The sequence below is a fragment of the Carassius gibelio genome, chromosome A18 (genome assembly GCF_023724105.1).
Source record: "Carassius gibelio isolate Cgi1373 ecotype wild population from Czech Republic chromosome A18, carGib1.2-hapl.c, whole genome shotgun sequence".
Classification (NCBI taxonomy): domain Eukaryota; kingdom Metazoa; phylum Chordata; class Actinopteri; order Cypriniformes; family Cyprinidae; genus Carassius; species Carassius gibelio.
In genome coordinates, this window is record NC_068388.1 from 10,344,859 (window position 1) to 10,363,157 (window position 18,299).

An 18,299-nucleotide genomic window follows, 5' to 3' on the forward strand; every position below is an offset into this window, starting at 1 on the left:
TCTATTAAACCAAATAGGCTAATCAAGAAAATTATTATTTTTGCAATTAACCCATATAGGCCTAATAAAAATAAATAAATAAATAGTAGTAATATGAGTCAAACCTTTTTAAGAAGATATATTATATAATGTACATATCCTACTAAACAGATGCAATTTGTGTCTGGATTTCCTTATACACATGGCATGATTTTTAGCAATGCTATAAGATCATTGCAAATCACACTGTGCAACATGGATCTGATAAACCTGGGTAGACATGTATGCAGACTGTATGCTGAATCAGCATGCGCTAATGGTAAACAAAAAGAGCGTGATGAATCACACTTTGCAGTTGTAGTTTTGTAGGCATACTAGGCAATTCCTACTTTGCAAGGACAGTCTAGCACTTCGGACTCAGAGTCTGTAAGTACGTTTTCATATGTAAATGATTTGCCACTGATGACTTAAACCCAAGTTTTGAGCAATGTTGAGTAAAGCTTATTTTTTGTTTCTCCCATCACAGATGCAGACATGATTTTATGTTTACATGGCGCGATATGCAACGCGTAAAAAGACAGCATAAGTCATTATAATCAGTAATTATGTTCCCACTGGATGCAACAAATGCCTCATTTATAATTTATTTAAATGATTTTGTCTTTTTCCACCGTGTTCTGACACTGAGGTCAGGCCTACGCTTATAGGGGACAGATGATGTTGCTAAAAAGAACAATATATTGTGTATTTGGTGTAAAGAAATGTGTTTATGCGGTTTAAGGCTCAAAAAACATTATTTTCCACATACTGTGTACATTATTGTCGGGGCTGTCGTTAGGGGTGTGCAGTTGGAGTGGTCTCATTTCTCTGCAGAGCAAAAGTGGGCGTTTATAAAACTGCTGGGTGTTTCTAAATCATGCAATCTAAATGATCCCCCTTACCCAACTCCACCCCTAAACCTAACGTCACTATGACGTCAACCAATCAGGTATCATGGTGTAAAAACACCCAGCTCTAGTAACTCCCCTTACTTTCCTTCAGAGACCTATACTTGGCCCGTGCATGAGACCCCCCCCCCCCCAACCCCCTCCCACCAAGAACGCGATCGCAAAGTGGGGCCCCACTCTCATATGTAAACCTCTCTTCCAGGATCAGGAAACAGTCCTCCATAAAATGCGTTGCACATATCAAAATGTTTGGGTTGAACTTTTATGGAACAGTGTTGTTAATACAACTTAACCACTGACAAATAATTGTGTCCTCTTTTGGCAGGCCAAAAAAAGTATTTTTCGCTTTCACAATGAAACAGCGTCTCCACAACATGATGCTTACCAAAATTCTCATCAGTGCAATCTATGTTGCTATACAGACACATTTTAAAAAATTCATAGAAAAGGAGATCAAATTGTTGTTTGCAAACAGATTCTTGTTCTACTGCTCCCCAGGTAACACTGTCGTGATTGTCATCTTACTTTACTGTATCATTTTTTAATTGCTTACCAAAATCATGACGTATGCTATTTATGTTGCTATGCGGACATATTTGAAAAATTCATAAAAAAGGAAATCAAATTGTTTTCTGTAAACTCCACCAGATTTTTGTTCTACATCTCACCAGGTACCACTGTGGTGATTGTCATGTCACTATACGTTCCTATAGGGACACATTTTACAAATTCTTAGAGTACCCTTTAAGGCATTGTTTATTGATCTAGTAGCTAGCTCGAGTCTGGAATGAAGGGGACGTGACTCTGTTGTCCAATCAGAGAGCAGAACGGGTGTGGTCGGATGACGTGAGGTCAAACCCACTCGACTTCAACGTACTGCGCACGAATAAATGCGTCTGAAGCAGTGTGTTCTTTACTATTGTGCGTACGGTTACATACGGCATCAGCTAGCCCCCTTAAATCTGCGTTTAAAACATCTGACAGTTATTAAGCTGCACAGAGAGCCTGTGGTTTAATTCATTGCCTGCAAATTTGAATTATTTACGTTTACACTAGTAACCAACAGCAAAAATGAAGACTAAATTCATCAATGGAGTGTCTTCCTCGCCTACAATGTCTCTGGGTTTATTGGTAAATGAGAATGTTCTCGAAGTCCAGCCTGACAGTGAGAATGACTGCAAAGACATCATTCGACCGGATGAGCCCGACCACCAGACAAAGCATAAGGCGTATCTGTGGTGCAAAGAATTTCTTCACGGAGCCTGGAAATCCATAGATGAGGATGATTTCCAAATCTCTATTATCAGGTATTCTGGTTTGCTAAATGACTAAGAATGTAAATAACTGTGACATGAATGGTTTTAAGTTACTTGTGTCAGAGACGGTGTTCCGACGATGTGTGCTACCCTGTCAGATTTAAACAAATGGTAGCATGATTCGATAGCGTAAAGTGCTACGTTACCTATCAAATTTAGCTTCCAGGATGATATTAATAAGGTGCGAGGCTTTATATGTACACATAACTTACCCCCCAACCCTAAACCTAACCTTACAGTAAGATGAATACAGTGTTGGTAGCATATTTAATAGGTATCATTAAAAGTAACGTTACTCGGAAATAGGCGACACACTCACTGAAATCGCGCGATGTTTCCTTTCATAAAATGATTTTGTACCGCAAGTTTCGTTTTCTTAGATCAGAAGATAATAGAAGATTGGGCAATTCTACAGTAATGTGCCTCATTGTTCCATGAACTGTCTGTCTCAAAACCGAGTGAGCTGCCTAAACAGAAGGCACTTCCTAAATAATATATACTGAATTAATTAAAATGCTGGGACTGCCCTTACGAAAAATAACCATGGTTTTATTATAGTAAAACTGTAGTAACCCATGGTTTTTTGGCGTATTGACTGCCATTTGTAAAACCACAGATTTACTACAAATACCATGGTTAAACTATGGTTAATATAGCAAAACCATGGTTAATTTGTGGTTACCATGGTTTTACTACAGAAACCATGGTTTTTTGGTTTTATTTGTAGTAAAACCATGGTTAATTTTCGTAAGGGTGTGTCTTAAAGCCTAGTTATGTGCATTAAACAACGTTTTAGAAAAAAGAAAATAGAATACAAAAAGTGTGTGCAGAATTTCTATGCATTTTTAATGAATCTCAAAACGTTTTCATCCTGATTCATTGTAAGAATGTAGTTATTTTCTTTTCTAACCTTTATATTTTGCTTCTAGGGGAGGCCTCAGCAACAAACTGTTCCTCTGCGCTTTGCCAGAGAAGCAACCAAGCATTGGAGATGAACCACGAAACGTGCTGCTTCGCCTGTATGGACAAATTCTGCAGGTGTGTTGGAAATTTCTTTTTACTTGGTGAAGTGTTAAAGTATGAGTTAAGTGCCATATTGCATAGTCAAGTCTAATAATTTGCAATAAGTAGCAAGCCTATGTAGTAGCATTCTTTATTTGTAATTTTAGTATTCAAAATAATATTATCAACTTGATGCTTAGTAAGATCCGCTCCCATGCCTTAACCATTTCAACCCCAAGTTTTACACAATATATGTTAACTTTTAAGATGTACATGGCAGGTTTTTGTGTTATGTTCCTGTAGTAAGCTGGGAAGTATACATACATGCATACATACATACATAAAGGACATGATTGCCAAATGTTAAATCTTGCCATTTAGTCTGAAACTAGGTATTGTGTATCTGGGATAATTTGAATGGCAGTAATTTCAGTTTAAACCGTTAAAACAATTAAGCAGTTTATTAATTTGTGCGTTAAACTAACCAAAAATAACTTGTAATCATAGTTTTAGTGACTGTTGTGAGATATTCATACCTAATTTCATTCGGCAGAATGAGCATTAAATCGCTCCTCAAACAGAGATTTTTTCTATTTGTGTGTGTTCCCTCTAAATTTAAAGAGGCAGTTTTTATTGGGTGATGTACCTCCATCGCTGTACTTGCGTGTCTTCTTTGCCGTAGGCTTCCCAAAGGAGCGTGCCTTGAGCACTCTTGTTTCCAGGTGATCCCAACATAGCACTCACGGTACAGTATGTGATCCCTGAAGCCACAGCATTGTCTTCAAGTTTATGAGCATCGCAGTCTTTAAAATCTTTGAGAACTAAGCTCACAATGTGCTCTCTCTAAAGTATTTTCTGCCTCTTGTCTGCTTTTTTTCAACTCTTTGTTACTCCTTTGAAACATATTTAGATGCTGTTTACATTACCAAAGGAGTTTCGGCAGTGAATTATAAGATATTTTGGTGGCATTCTACTTTTTTAATAGAGTAACGCTTTAGATTAGGGAACACATATTCACTATTACCTGAGAGTTTTCCCTCGGTGAACTCCTAATTTGATGCTTAGTGATAGTAAGGGAGTTGTTGTAGTAGTCATGTTTCAGTATAGGGTAGGATTAAGGGATCTAGAATATGGTCATGCATTAATATGTGTTTTTTATATGTATTAATAAACAGCCAATATGATAGTTATATGCAGTGAATGATATTCCATAGTCTTACCTTTAAAATTTCGTTTGTTATGACATATCAGTAGCATTATGATAATAGCAGCCTTGCTTATAAAGGTCGTGCCTTATGATTATTGTTCATGTAATGACAAATTTTTAGCAAATGAAAATATTTTCTGTATTTTTTTATTCGTATTAATATATTTCAAGTAAAATTTAATATATAAAAAAATATTAGCTATATTATATGACAGATAGGTCAATATTTTCCTAAATTTAAGTAAGCTGTAAATGCATGTGAAGTGACTGAATGTTCCCTTTGGGCTTTGGTATTTGATTTTTGTAATGATGAGTAGCTTTTAATCTCTGGATGTTTTTAATAAACAGCCGTCACGAAGCTTGTGATGTCATACCTGATGAGGAGTCAGTAGGTCCACAGTCCAATCAGGTGTTTAAACGTGGAAAAGCATTGGTTGAAGTCAAATGACAAATTCCAGAGTGTGTGGACTTTGTGACACAGTGATTCACAAATGAATCTCATTTAGGCATTTTTATATGAGTTAACTTGCACCAGTAGCTGACCTTTATTTAACTAGACACACTTTATTGCTGTCACTAGCATTCTCATTGCTCTTGTGAGATTTACATAGTGTTTATTACCATGGACACCAAACCCTTTATATATTTTACTTGTAATGGAGTATAGCATTGTGTACTAAATATTTGTGCTTGGTATCAATGGAATTAGTTTTTTTTTATAGTTGCTGTTATAAAAGAGTTTGATATTTTTTCTCGCACCTGTGGTTAAAGAACATTTTGGGTCAGCCTCCTGTAGAGTCAAACCTTTGCTCAACAGGTCATACATTTCTATCTCTCAAGCCTTTCTAACACTCTATTCCTTTTTTTATTTTTTATCACACAGTTAATGTCTTTGTTTAATGCACATTCTTACTGTGCTACCAAAGACACCGTCTTAATACTTCATAGTGGGTGACTGTCCCTTATCAGGAAAATAACTCTGTCAATTAATTTAGCTGTTTTATGAAGATGGTTAAATTGATCTGTCACATAAACAACACCTTGTTCTCATGGATAGTTTTTTGCTTTTTCTCTTATTGTTAGATGTCCTGTAATAAAGGGGATTCCAGACAATCAAACACAGAAAATGACTTTCAAGTAAGTAAAATGATCTAAGTTCTGTTTTTCTATTGTTTTTATGTAAGCAGAATGTGTCATTGTAGACTTGTGTCTCTATAAAAGGTTTTATTCCACATCATGTGACTTGTTTTTAAAGCCAGTATAAGGCCAATAAGAATACAAATTCTTCAAAGCATTATAGTTAAACTGCTGATATTGTATGATTACCTCCCATCCCAGCATTCTCAAAGGCCAAGGGACAAGCTATTTGGGTCATCAGAAATGTTTTGTTTGGAGCCGTCTCAGTTGACTTGTGATTTCAAACTTTTAGGTCAAAATTTTCCATGAGCTCTCAGGTTTATTATTGTTACATTCTCGTATTTTAGTATATTGTCTTTGGTGAAAAAAATGATCAGTTGGGACCCCTATTTTTAATGCATCACAAAATAATTTTGTTAATCATTTTTGTCTTGTTTTTTGTTGTTGCTTTATTTAGTAACAATATAAAATAATTCTTAAAACAGCATGTTCACATGCAAAATTGTGTTCAGTTAATACATCTTCAATTGAGTTTATTTTTCTTACCCCAACTTAAATTGAACGATTTTAAAGTTATAAAAATTATATAAAAAAATAATTATTCTCTGAAATCAATTCTATATTATACAATTTTGTTTCTCCAGTAATATCATCTTGTTTTAAAAATATTTAAATATTTGTACTCAAAACGAGGATATTAATTATAATTATAATACATTATAATTATATAGTTATTATTATATTATAATTAATAATAAGAAAATTATTTTATTTTATTTAGGTTCATATTCATATCTACATGGCTCGGAACTGAGAACAGCACTGAAACGCATCACCTGACATACTTGAAACTTTTCCGAGTTGCATTATTTGTCTGAGAGTCACATAGCAGTGCATCCTATTAAAAGCTTATCCCAGCATTAACCTCACTGTCTCGGTTCAGCATCACCTGTCTGGCCTCTGCAAATTTAGTTTCTGTCTGTTTTGCATGTGTAGTTTTATGAGCATTTATCTTAGGTGCATCCACACAGGGATGTCAGCAGTGCTACTGTTTAGGTGGACTTCCCCTCCTCACTGGACATGGATAACAGCTGCATGTAGATACTACCCATGTGCTGCTGTGAACTGATCTGCTTCAGTAATCCTGTGATTATGCCTTGTGTATTAACAGGCACTGGAAAAACCCAAGCAGCTGCTGCTCAGCGGTCACATGGCTATTGCTTAGTCAGATAACAGGGTAGGGAGGGAGAGAGAGAGAGACTGTTTAAAACCTGAAAAATGCTGGCTTTGCAGGCAGCATATGAAGGTTGGAAGGCATGAATCTAATGTAACCGATCTTTGAAGGCAGTATTGATTGATGTATACAATGCGCACTGTTTAGCTATTTGGTGAAATGAATAAAAGGGCCATCTAATGGAGTGATTGAAAATTAAATAGATTCAATTTCCCCTTTTTACAAAGAAGTAAGTCATTTAAACCATGTCATCATTTAAATATTTGGTTATGTTTGAAGCTCTTTTGAATTTGTTCTAGGTCAAAGGTGCCCAGCCCTGTACCTCAGAATCTACTGCAGGGTTAGTTCATTGCCAACCCTGATCATACACACCTTTCTGTAATTATCAAGTGTTGTTGAAGACATGAATTATTGTTGGTATAGGTGCATGAGACTAGGGTTAGATTTCCAGGAACAGGATTGGGTACCCGTGTTTATAAGAAATTAGACACACCTGCTTGTAATTGTCACGCAATCCTAAAGGCCTTTATTAATCAGGTGTGTTTGATTAGGGTTGGGACTGTGTACTGCTGAACAGTTGCCCTTAGGGCTGAAGTTGAATTGTCTTAAAGCACATTCAATTATTTTTAGGAATCCTGTCTGAAACCAGTTTCTGTAGATGTTATTTTCGTATAAGAATGCTGTCTGTTAAATCATTTGACTCACTGGACAGCAGACCAAACTTAAAGTGCCAGACATTTCAGAACAAATTTGAATAAAGCGCCTGTGTCATTGTCACATACTGTGTCACATATTTTGAATAAAGAATTAGAAAACTCAGATTCTCCTGATACGTTTCTACTTCCAAGGCGAGCCAGTGATGGTGTTTCCGAAGTATGTTTAGAGGAAGTTTCATTTCCTTCCAGGTTTTTCCATACAGATTATCCTCCAATGGGAAGGCCATAGTGTTGTGTTTAATTTCTGAAAGAGACGGATGTTTTTTTACCCTGCAGGTCAGCTGATATTCCCTCAGCAGGTTTGTTGTGCAATTGTGTACCCTTCTTGCTCAATGTCAAACATTGGGATGAAATGAGCTCAGTGCTTTTACCTGACCTCTTTAAATTGAGCTGTAGTTAGATAAAAGACTCCAAACCAATGCATTATATGATTTTAATTATTAGTATTTAGCAAAAGATTTTCTGTTGTTTAAATATGATACTAAATAAAGGAACACCTTTGCAATGCGTGCTTAATGCTGCCTTCAGCTGCACCTGGGAAACTTGTTCCTCCGAGTCTCGTGTTCATTATTATGTCATGACACATATTCATGTTTGAAATGGAACACGAATTAAACCAAATAATAACTATAATATCCCTACACCTTGTTTCTCCGAACTTGGCTTCCTTTCACAAGTGAAACACAAAAATATAAATCTTGATTAATGCGATTAATGAATTGAAAATATCAAACAAAGACCAGAAATTGAAATTTTTGAGTATGATCTTTTCAAAGAATCAACTGATCCAGTTTATGAATCACACTGATCTGGTTCCTGTTAATTGCTTTTGTGGAAGTAAATAACAACTCTTCCTCAGACAAAGTTACTGCATGACTTTTATTTTTTTAATTTTGGAGATTGGCAGCCCAGTTCTTAACCACTTTCATTAAACTGAAAAGAGTTGCCATGTTACTCAGCAGAATGTAGGAGTTTGTCAGTTTTCTTTCTGTGTGCTTTATGCTTATCATATTAGTACGCCTGATTGTGATCAACGCTTTTGCACAACATTGTCACGAGACGAATGTCGTTCAAGTTAATGTTAAAGGAAAACCTTTTTGAATCTTCCATGATTGCAACATCAGCCCTACCAGGTTTGGAGTCCTAAGGCAATTGTTCAAAGTACAGCATTCAATGATTGATAAGTGGTAAATATATAATCTCTTTGCCACATATTTTTAGATAATCTCTAATAGAGAGGAACGAGTAAAAGCAGAACTATAATGTGTTTTGAAAAATGTAGGTATCTTGCACAAATACTTCCCCCACATGGGATGGGAGCTCTTTCAGTTCTGTGTATTAACACTTGGCAAAGCCTTGTCCAAAAACAGGCTTAATGTCATTGCTAGTTAAGCAGCCACAATTAATGACTGGGATGTTTGGCAAGTTCTGCCTCGCTCAGCACAATTGCCTCTCTTGTTTTTTCCCCCATTTAACTCACTTTGTTCCAGCACTGCCCTTGAATTTGCTTCTGCCCATCACAACTGTTACAAAATGGCTGGCTTGTAGATTGAACTGATTTCAATGCAAAATTAGCATCTCAGTTTTGAACTGAGGGACTGAAGATCCAATCAGACTAAACTAAGCAGGGTTTCGTTGCAGTCTGTATAGGTTGTTGACTGATCTTGGTAGTTGATATCATTTGTTGAGGGTCTAAACTGTATCCGTATGTTTTTGTGTTTGCAGGGAGCTGATGCCATGGTACTGGAGAGTGTGATGTTTGCCATCCTGGCCGAGAGGGAGCTTGGGCCCAAACTCTATGGCATTTTTCCACAGGGGAGACTGGAACAATATGTCCCTGTGAGTCTTAAAGTTTGCTGCTACGATGACTGAGAAGATAATCTGGATGTGAAAACATGTGATTTGACACTATTGCTTATGAATCCCTTTCTTGCAAATTGCAAAATGTTTGCAGAGTCGAAAATTGTCCACAGATGAGCTGAGTGTCCCTGGTATATTTGCTGAGATTGCTGAAAAGATTGCCAGATTTCATGGAATGAGAATGCCCTTCAACAAGGAGCCAAAGTGGCTGTTTGGCACCATGGAAAAGTGCGTGATCATAAAACATCTGTTGAATTATCACTTGTCCTGTGCTGAAAACCCTTTACCTAATTTGGCTGTTCTGGTCAAAAATAACTGGCCTTTTAAAAACTGCTTGTAAATTGTTATGCTAAATAATAATCACTAAATCATGGATTCAGTCTTTTTTTTTTATTAACAAATTTTCTTTCAATTAGCACAGGTTTGAATTTCTTTTTTGGAACTTAGTAATTTTAGGAAGATATGAGCTTATGAATCTGTATTTTAGTGAATGTTTTGTAGACTGGCCATTTTTGACTGTGGGAGCAAAGTCAGTAGGTTTTAGTCCTATGTGATAAAATTAACTAGCATTTTCAGGAAAAAGGAAAAATGGCTAGAACACAATATGAACACAATATGAAGGTTGTCTAGTTCGTTTAAATTCGTAGAAATGTTCATAGTGGGTGGGGGGAACTGCATCCTTACTGTCGGGATGTTGACAGGATTGAGCTTTTCTGGTGAAATTCACTCTACATGTCAACAGTATAAAAATAAAAACACGATTTATGTAAACCAGGTTCCCTGGAAGATAAATTTGTACTGTTTTCTTGTTTCCTGTCTTCTGGAAAACCCAATAGTCTTTAGCATTTCCACAGGGACATAAATATAGATTACCAACATTTATCATCTCATACTACTATATGAAGCTTTCTTAATTGCTAAAAATAGAAGACTTACTGTCTGTATTTGCCGGTTTTCTACTGCACAGGTACATGGATCAAGTGCTTCAGCTCACCTTCACCAGGGAACTCCATCTACGCAATTTCTCCCGCCTTTTGAGCTACAACTTGCCTCAAGAGATGGACAGTCTAAAGTAAGATCTTTATTATCTTGATTATCCCGCACAGCAGTGATTTCACTTCTGTTTTAGGGGCATTGTCTTCTCGTCATGCATTTCCAGCGTGGTTTTTATTAACGTGCTTTATCAGAACCCCTGGAAACTGTTCACACTTTAAGAGATTCGAGAGTGACTGATAATGTATTGACAAATGCAAAAGGTGTTTGGTGACTGTTCATCATTGACGTCTTTTGTATGTTTACATAAATGGCTGTTTGTGTACACAGGTGTCTACTTGAATCTACTCCCTCTCCTGTTGTTTTCTGCCACAATGACTTGCAAGAAGGTTAGACATGGATTTACTGGGACTGTCTGTATTTCATTATTGTTTCTAACAAAGGTCCACCAATGCTTTATCAAATGGTGCTGCCTTGTTTTACACAGGAAACATCTTGCTCCTGAGTGGCCGTGAGAACTCAGACAGACAGAGGCTCATGTTGATTGATTTTGAGTACAGCAGCTACAGCTACAGGTCTGTAATATTCATAGTCCCATTCATTCCACAAGATCCCTCACATGCTGTATCAGAAAAAGCATATGCAGCTGAATTCCAAGAAAACAGCCTGGTTTGGTTAACAACCAGATGTTTGATGGGAAATACGTTTTGATCTATTACCTCCCACATCTTTGGAGCTGAATTAAAGAACTTTTTGATTCTCTTTTTTATTTAAGACCGCTCAGTTGTTTCTGATAAGTTTGGGTGCCCCATTTCTAAGAAAGGACCTCTAGACGTTGGGGTTTGGCATTGATCCCACACTGTTGCTAGGTTACTCGCATTCTTGCACGTGCTCAAACACAGTTCTCACAGAGGATCCTCGGGCAAATAAGCTCCTGACTGTAACATGTTCTTTTAGGAGCCTGGTTTTGTTAGAAGCCTGTTTCGGCAAGATGACTGTTCCAGTGGTGGGCAACAAGGGTCAAGGCATGCTTTGTTTGATTTCCCATCCTGCCATCCAAGTGTAGTCTCCCAGGGCATAAGTGAGCCATGTTTAGGTCCATTGACAGTGCTTGTCCAGCAAAGTGGTAGGAAATGAAGCCAGGTTTCCCAGCCACAGAGATGTGTGCTTTGTTCAGTTTCCACTGCAGCTGTGAGCCTCTTCACAAAGAGTCTTTTTACAAATGGATCTCTTTCAGTTTGATAAATCAAGAGTCATGTTTTGTCTTTTTTTTGTGGTTTGGCTCAAAACTGTTCGAAACCTTGTGACCTGGCTAACAATATAATTTCAGTCGTGGCAACATTTTTGTAGTTGTTTTAGCATGTTAACAGAAATGAGGATGTTAGTATAATTTAGGCTTAGTGGACTAAATCTGCAACACACTTTGCTACTGCAGAGCAAGTATGGATTTGCAACTGCCAGTTAATATACAGATCCACTGTTGTGAGCATGTAAGCTATGTTACTGCTGCATTATTAGGCATACATAAATCCTGTAGCAGATTTAGACAGGTGGAGCTAGGGGAGGTCGAGGGTATAAGACAAACTCTGATTGCACACTACAGGACCAGCTTACAGCGAATGTTGTGCAAGCAATCTGATTGGCTGCAGAATCAGCCAATTAGCATGTGCCATTTAATACGCAACTGCATTGTTATCTAGAGTAGAGTTTCTAGAGTTTTACGACAGACTAGACATTTAAAATCTTCCCAGTCAGCAATAGGGAAATTTCAGTTAATGCTGCACTTCAGTTAACAATATTTTAGACCATGAATTTAAAAAATATTACCAGTGTTTGGCATTTGTATTCAGTAATGTATTATATATAAATGTGCTGATCAGCCCTACACATAATTTGAAGCCCATCAGAACCAAATGTATTCATTATTTATTGAAGCTGATCTGAACAGCTTCCAAATGTTATAATATTTATATTATATATATTATATATTATATATTATATTATATATTTCTAGATGATCAACACTCATTATGCATTATTATCACATTAACAAATGATGTTGATAGGGTGCTGATCTCCTTTCTTTCTCCCACAGAGGATTTGACATTGGAAATTTCTTCTGTGAGTGGACTTATGACTATACCTACGACAAGTTTCCATTTTTCATCACGAACACCAAAAATTACCCCACCAAAGCACAGCAGGTTTGTATGTCTTTTTTTTGTACTTTTGTCTCTTAAATCTATGAACCAAATGTCATTGCATTTGTTTTGTTTTCTCAGATGCATTTCTTCCAGTGTTATCTGTTGGAATCTCATGCTGGCTTTGAAAACTTGAGTGAGGAGGACCAGCTGAAACTCAAAGAGGACATGCTAGTGGAGGTTAACAGGTGATATACTTACCTCAGATCTATTTTAGGAAGTTTTACGCACATTTTGCCATTAAATTGTAATTTTATAGATGATTATGTAATATTTTTTTTGAGACTGCTGATTTTGAAATGAGGCCCATTCAATCAAAACAATGAATGGCTATCCATCTTGGGTCTCGTACTGTACTACTGTAATGGATATAAAAAAGACATTTGGACCAAGTCCAGCCCTGATTCACATTTCAAGAGACTTCCCAAACGTTCTTTCCATCTGTACTTTGTGAACTCACTGCCCTCTCATTTAGGTTTGCTCTGGCCTCCCATTTCTTCTGGGGATTGTGGTCCATAATCCAGGCCAAAATATCAACTATTGAATTTGGGTACATGGTGAGTTATCGCAAGAAAACTGTCAAAACTTTCTGGTTGCAGTTGCTAATGTTGAGTTATTACTGAGTTATTCCATTGTACACAGTGCAGCTCTTAGGTAAGACAAGAATTTTATCAACGGGCGATCAGATACGTAAAGATACGGCCTTTGGAATATTTGTACTGACTCACAACCCTTTGAACAGTACACAAATACTTGTGAGGTCAGGGTAGCATGACTGTAAACCTATTGAGTGTGTACCACAGTAATGTTTCACAGTTATTTTTTTAATGAGTTGAGTGTCTTAAAAAACTTAAAAATTAAACCGTAACCATATTCAAGGTTAAAGGGGGGGTGAAATGCTATTTCATGCATACTGAGTTTTTCACACTGTTAAAGAGTTGGATTCCCATGCTAAACATGGACAAAGTTTCAAAAAAGTTGTATGTTTGAAGGAGTATTTTTGTTCCAAAATTACCTCTTCCGGTTTGTCACAAGTTTCGGAAAGTTTTTTTCGAGTATGGCTCTGTGTGACGTTAGATGGAGCGGAATTTCCTTATAAGGGCACGTCTGCCGGAAGAGCGCACGCTCCCGTATAGCAGAGCACTGAGAGAGCACAGGCATTCACTGATCAGAGCGAGAGCGTCGCGAAATGTTACAAAAGGAGTGTGTTTTTGGTTGCCAGGGCAAGACAACCCTGCACAGATTACCAAAAAAAACAGCTTTAAGGGACCAGTGGATGGAGTTTATTTTTACAGAGCATCAACGGAGTTGTGCAAGTGTTTTTGTTTGTTCCCTGCATTTCGAAGATGCTTGTTAAGGATAATGCAGTCCCAACGAAAAAGGGTCACGATCGTGTGTTGGAACCGCATGCGGTGAGTAAAACTGCTTCAAATATCTCTGCCTCCTTGTTAGTGCGCCCGCCTCCCATGCCGAGACCCGGGTTCGAGCCCCGCTCGGAGCGAGTCGTTACTGCTGCTGCTCTCGTTCAGTTTCAGCATTCACAGCTGTCACAGCTTCCAAACGCTCTCAACGCAAAAGCTTACTCGCGCTCGTGATTCTTTAGCTCCGCCCACACGTCACGCCTCCAGCCGGTCTTGTTTTTCCGGGAAAAATCGGTACAGACTATCTTTCTCTTATGAATATAATAAAACTAAAGACTTTTTGTAGTTATGAAGGATGCAGTACTACTCTATAGGTACTCAAGATTAACAGGATATTGAGTGAAAACGAGCATTTCACCCCCCCTTTAAGATACTTCTCACAAAAAACAAAAGGACAGTGACACCCAAGATAATAATGTGCATATACCTTGTAGAACTGCTCTTTTATTAATATATATAATTTTTTAATTCTTTAATCATTTTTTCTTACTCTTTATAGGAGTATGCCATGGCCAGATTTGATGCATACTTTGAGCTGAAAAAAAAGCTCATGGTATAAAGGAAACATGCATAAATTCCCAACTGACTGAAGGAAGACGGAACAACGCTCCTACGGTGTCAAGGAAAGAGCGGAGCATATTTTGAATGTTCTTGAAAGAGGATGTATCTGTAGTAATTCAACCGTGCTGCATGGACCAAAATCAATGCAAAGTATATATTTAAAATGTGCATTGAGTGTCCACATATGCTGCTTCTCAGTGTTTACAAGTTTAAGCTTCTCACATTTAACACACCAGCCTAAGCTTCTGGACAGTTGGAGAATAACGTGAATAACGAGGTCATGTGCCAAAAAAAAAAAAAAAAAGCTAAAAAAAGATTGTAGGTCAGAGCTTAGGAGCGCAAAATATTTAATGCAGCTGCAGTTTGATTCACAAGTCACAGAATAGTGTGGCAGAAAGTTCAACTTCATACTAATTTAAACCATGTGGTGTCTCTTATAGCCTAGTCATCTGCTGTAATGTTATCTATATAACCGGTGATAGAAGATGACTGTGAAAGAGTTAAGGTTTCAAAACTGGACCTTTTACCAGAAATTGGTAGACCAAACTGTGTTGCCACTGTGGTTCTGATGATTCAGTATTGTGTTTCCAAGTTCTCTGTTTCCATTTTATGCCACCTTTTTTGGGGGGGAGAGGGGGCGTCCTTTTTACTTGATGATTTACCTCTTTTCGACTTCTAGTAGATCATGTCTTATTTGATTTTCTAGTAGATCCGCATGATGTGAAGTGACGATGTGAATACCTGTGGGACTGCACCATCTGTGTGCTCCTTAGGAGAGAGATGGTCTGAACAGTGGAAACTATTATGGTGTTGACCATAGTGATATCATTCACCTCTTGTTAGAGGTGCTTGTTTATTTTATAAGAATTTGATAAGTATGAGAGTACCCGCCTGTATATGATTTGATACTGAATTGATAACTGTTCGATATAAATATAAAGCTTTATATCAATCTGTTCTCAAAATAACAGCATTTTATTTTGTACAGCAGTTGGTCCAATTACAAATTTCGTAGTGAGTTTTTTTTTTTAATGCTATACAATTGTTTTACAAGTGAACAATATTTACTTAACGCATTTAGTTTTGCATTTTCTTTGTATAACCTTAAATCACGGTTAATGTTTATTTTTGTCATACTGTTAGTTTGAAATGTAGGTATAGTGAAACAATTGTGTTAAGGCAATCTTACTTTTTTTTGCTAACAGTAACGTCAAAGGCACTTTCTGAAACAGTTCTGTGAAAAACGTTTAGTACTTGTAAATGTAACTTTACTATTATTTTTCTGTAATGGAAAATGTATATTTCTTAATAAGAAAGTTTTATGCGTCTTTATTGAAATAATGTCAGTGGATCTCTTGGCCCCCTCTTTTTTACTGTACTATACTGGTGATCAATTTATGTCTGTTTCACACCACACATCATCACACATATATTAAATCATATAAAATTATATATATATTTACGTTCCTATATAACTGGTCTCTATGGTTCTTGATTTTTGGAACATTAGTAAACGGAAGGGTAAAGTGAAAGTATAATGTAAAACAACAAAACAAAAGAATAATTGAAAAGAATTCCTCTATATTAAAATCAGTCGTCTAAACCAGCTTTACTAACTTAAACATGTTAACATCAATATAAAGCTTCTAATGCTTATTCTCTATAAACACATTAAATGTATAAATATAAAAAAATGAGATTTACACTTCTCCTTATAAAAGAGTTATGATACGAAACCAATTCAACAGAATTCAACATTTTGTAATGTACTAATTCATGCTTTGCATTTGTGAATAAAGGGTTGCAAGATTATTTTGTCTCCATGTCCTTTTCTTTTTTCTTTTTCAGTCCGTTCAGTCCACTTGGAACTAGAATCGAATTTTATGATGCCAGGGTTCCAAATCTTAATTCAGTGATGATAATTATAAATGTGAAAATTAGTTTAATAATGGATGACATAACATAAAATGGCAAACTGAAATGGAATGGAAGAACACTTGTGCAGAAACACATAAATTTACAGGCAAGCTGTTTTCTAAAAAGTAATGAGCGAAAATCAATTGTAATATACATAATGGCAGCACAAGATTCTCTGCAGAGATTCAAACGGCCGTCCTTTGAAACTCTTGCACTTCAACCAGGCACGTGCACAGGTAGGGCTCAACATGTGCAGAGCACATGCCCTTTTTGCCCTTACACTCCGAAGTGCCCTTTTTTTGGTGGTGTTTTTTTTTTCTTTATTAAACAATGCTATTGGTCACCCTTTACGTCTGTCTGTCTGTTTTACAAATATTTAGCAAATGAAAGTTCTTAAAACGAGCTTGTGTAAATCTTATTCGATCCTCAAGCTGTCAGTAAGCTGATAACTCCGCCCCCTCTATATTCATTGAATCAACTGAAGTTCCACAGCAGCCGCACAGTAGACACCAGCTGAGCTGAACAAAGTTTTGCGAAGGGTAAATAAATATCTTGTTGTTTGAAGAAGTACTACTAAACACAATGGGTCTCATTCATGAAACACGAGCAGAACTAATTTTTGTGTAAATCGTGTGTAAAGTGGTTCTGTCGTAAAATTTCGGATTCATTAAAATGTTCGTATTTTCCAAATGTTAGTTGGTACGAAAGAAATCTACACCTGCTCCTAGCTACGCGTAAATAGTGCGTTTAACATCTGAACATTTTGCTCATTAATACGGCTGCATTTTAATTCACCTTACTCGGGTACATATTTACACAGCATTTTGAAAAAAAAATATTATATAAAGTAATTACATACGGTTTTTCTTTTTACTTTTATTATGAGAGTAGCCTAGTAGTATGTAGATATGCTCGATGATGATGGTGGTCCTCGTCCAGTTTGAATACGATTTTTTCGAAGTGAACTAATGAAGCTGTCAAGCTTCATGTCGAACCATTTTCTTTTCACTTCTGGGACTGTTCGATTAACAGAAGAAACTCCATTAACAGCATCTGTAATATGCTGCCTAGCTTCCTTTTTTTAGGACCTGATAGTACGCCACTATGTACGCTTGAAAATAAAATGTGGCGTTTTGAATTAACTTCTGATAATAAAACTTCAATTTCTGCAGCTGAGAAATTGTTATTTTTCATTCGCTTTTGAGAAGAGACGTTGAAATCCTTCATTTGGTGTCATAATATGATGCTCATATATAGTTGTCTGTCGGATTTAATGGGCGGGATTTATGGTAATTGAGAATGAGCGTGCACGCGCGTCCCATTTACGACTGATTGGAATTCATTAACACACACACACATTTCACTATCACATCTGACGTTTACGAAGTATTTGTGAATCAGGAGAAGGGTTTTCGGGAAGGTCTCTTTACGCGCAAATCACTCCCATATTTACTCATATATTTACGAATGTTTCATGAATGAGACCCTATGTCTATAAAGGCTCATATTTTATTTATTTGATCTCTGACTGACTCACTGACTGAGACATGTGGGACGTCACCTGAGAGAGAGGGCTAGCATTTTCCATCTAGTCATAGCCAATACATAGCCAACACTTAAATAGCCTGTGCATATAGTTGCATTTCATCTTTTATAAAATGCTATTTTGGCCAAATGCATTTTACCACAGGAAAAACTGAGCGCTCCGTATATATTGCTAAAAAAACTAGTTTGTAACATTAGATGAAAATGTAATGTGATGCCGGTGTAGCAGTCGATTCTGTTCCCCAATGTCTGTTTCCCCTCGG

The 18,299-nt window shown here is 36.8% G+C and overlaps 1 protein-coding gene across 1 annotated transcript; it reads left to right on the plus strand.

Annotated features, from left to right (window-relative positions):
* The first annotated feature begins 1,802 nt into the window (after positions 1-1,802).
* Positions 1,803-16,386, plus strand: LOC127934319 (choline kinase alpha). The gene is made up of 12 exons (XM_052531618.1): positions 1,803-2,233; positions 3,172-3,280; positions 5,535-5,588; positions 9,264-9,377; positions 9,493-9,626; positions 10,366-10,470; positions 10,722-10,780; positions 10,879-10,966; positions 12,487-12,595; positions 12,674-12,780; positions 13,068-13,149; positions 14,513-16,386. Exons 1-12 carry the CDS (start codon positions 1,998-2,000, stop codon positions 14,570-14,572), a joined length of 1,257 nt encoding a protein of 418 aa, XP_052387578.1. The 5' UTR covers positions 1,803-1,997; the 3' UTR covers positions 14,573-16,386.
* The last annotated feature ends 1,913 nt before the right edge of the window (positions 16,387-18,299 follow it).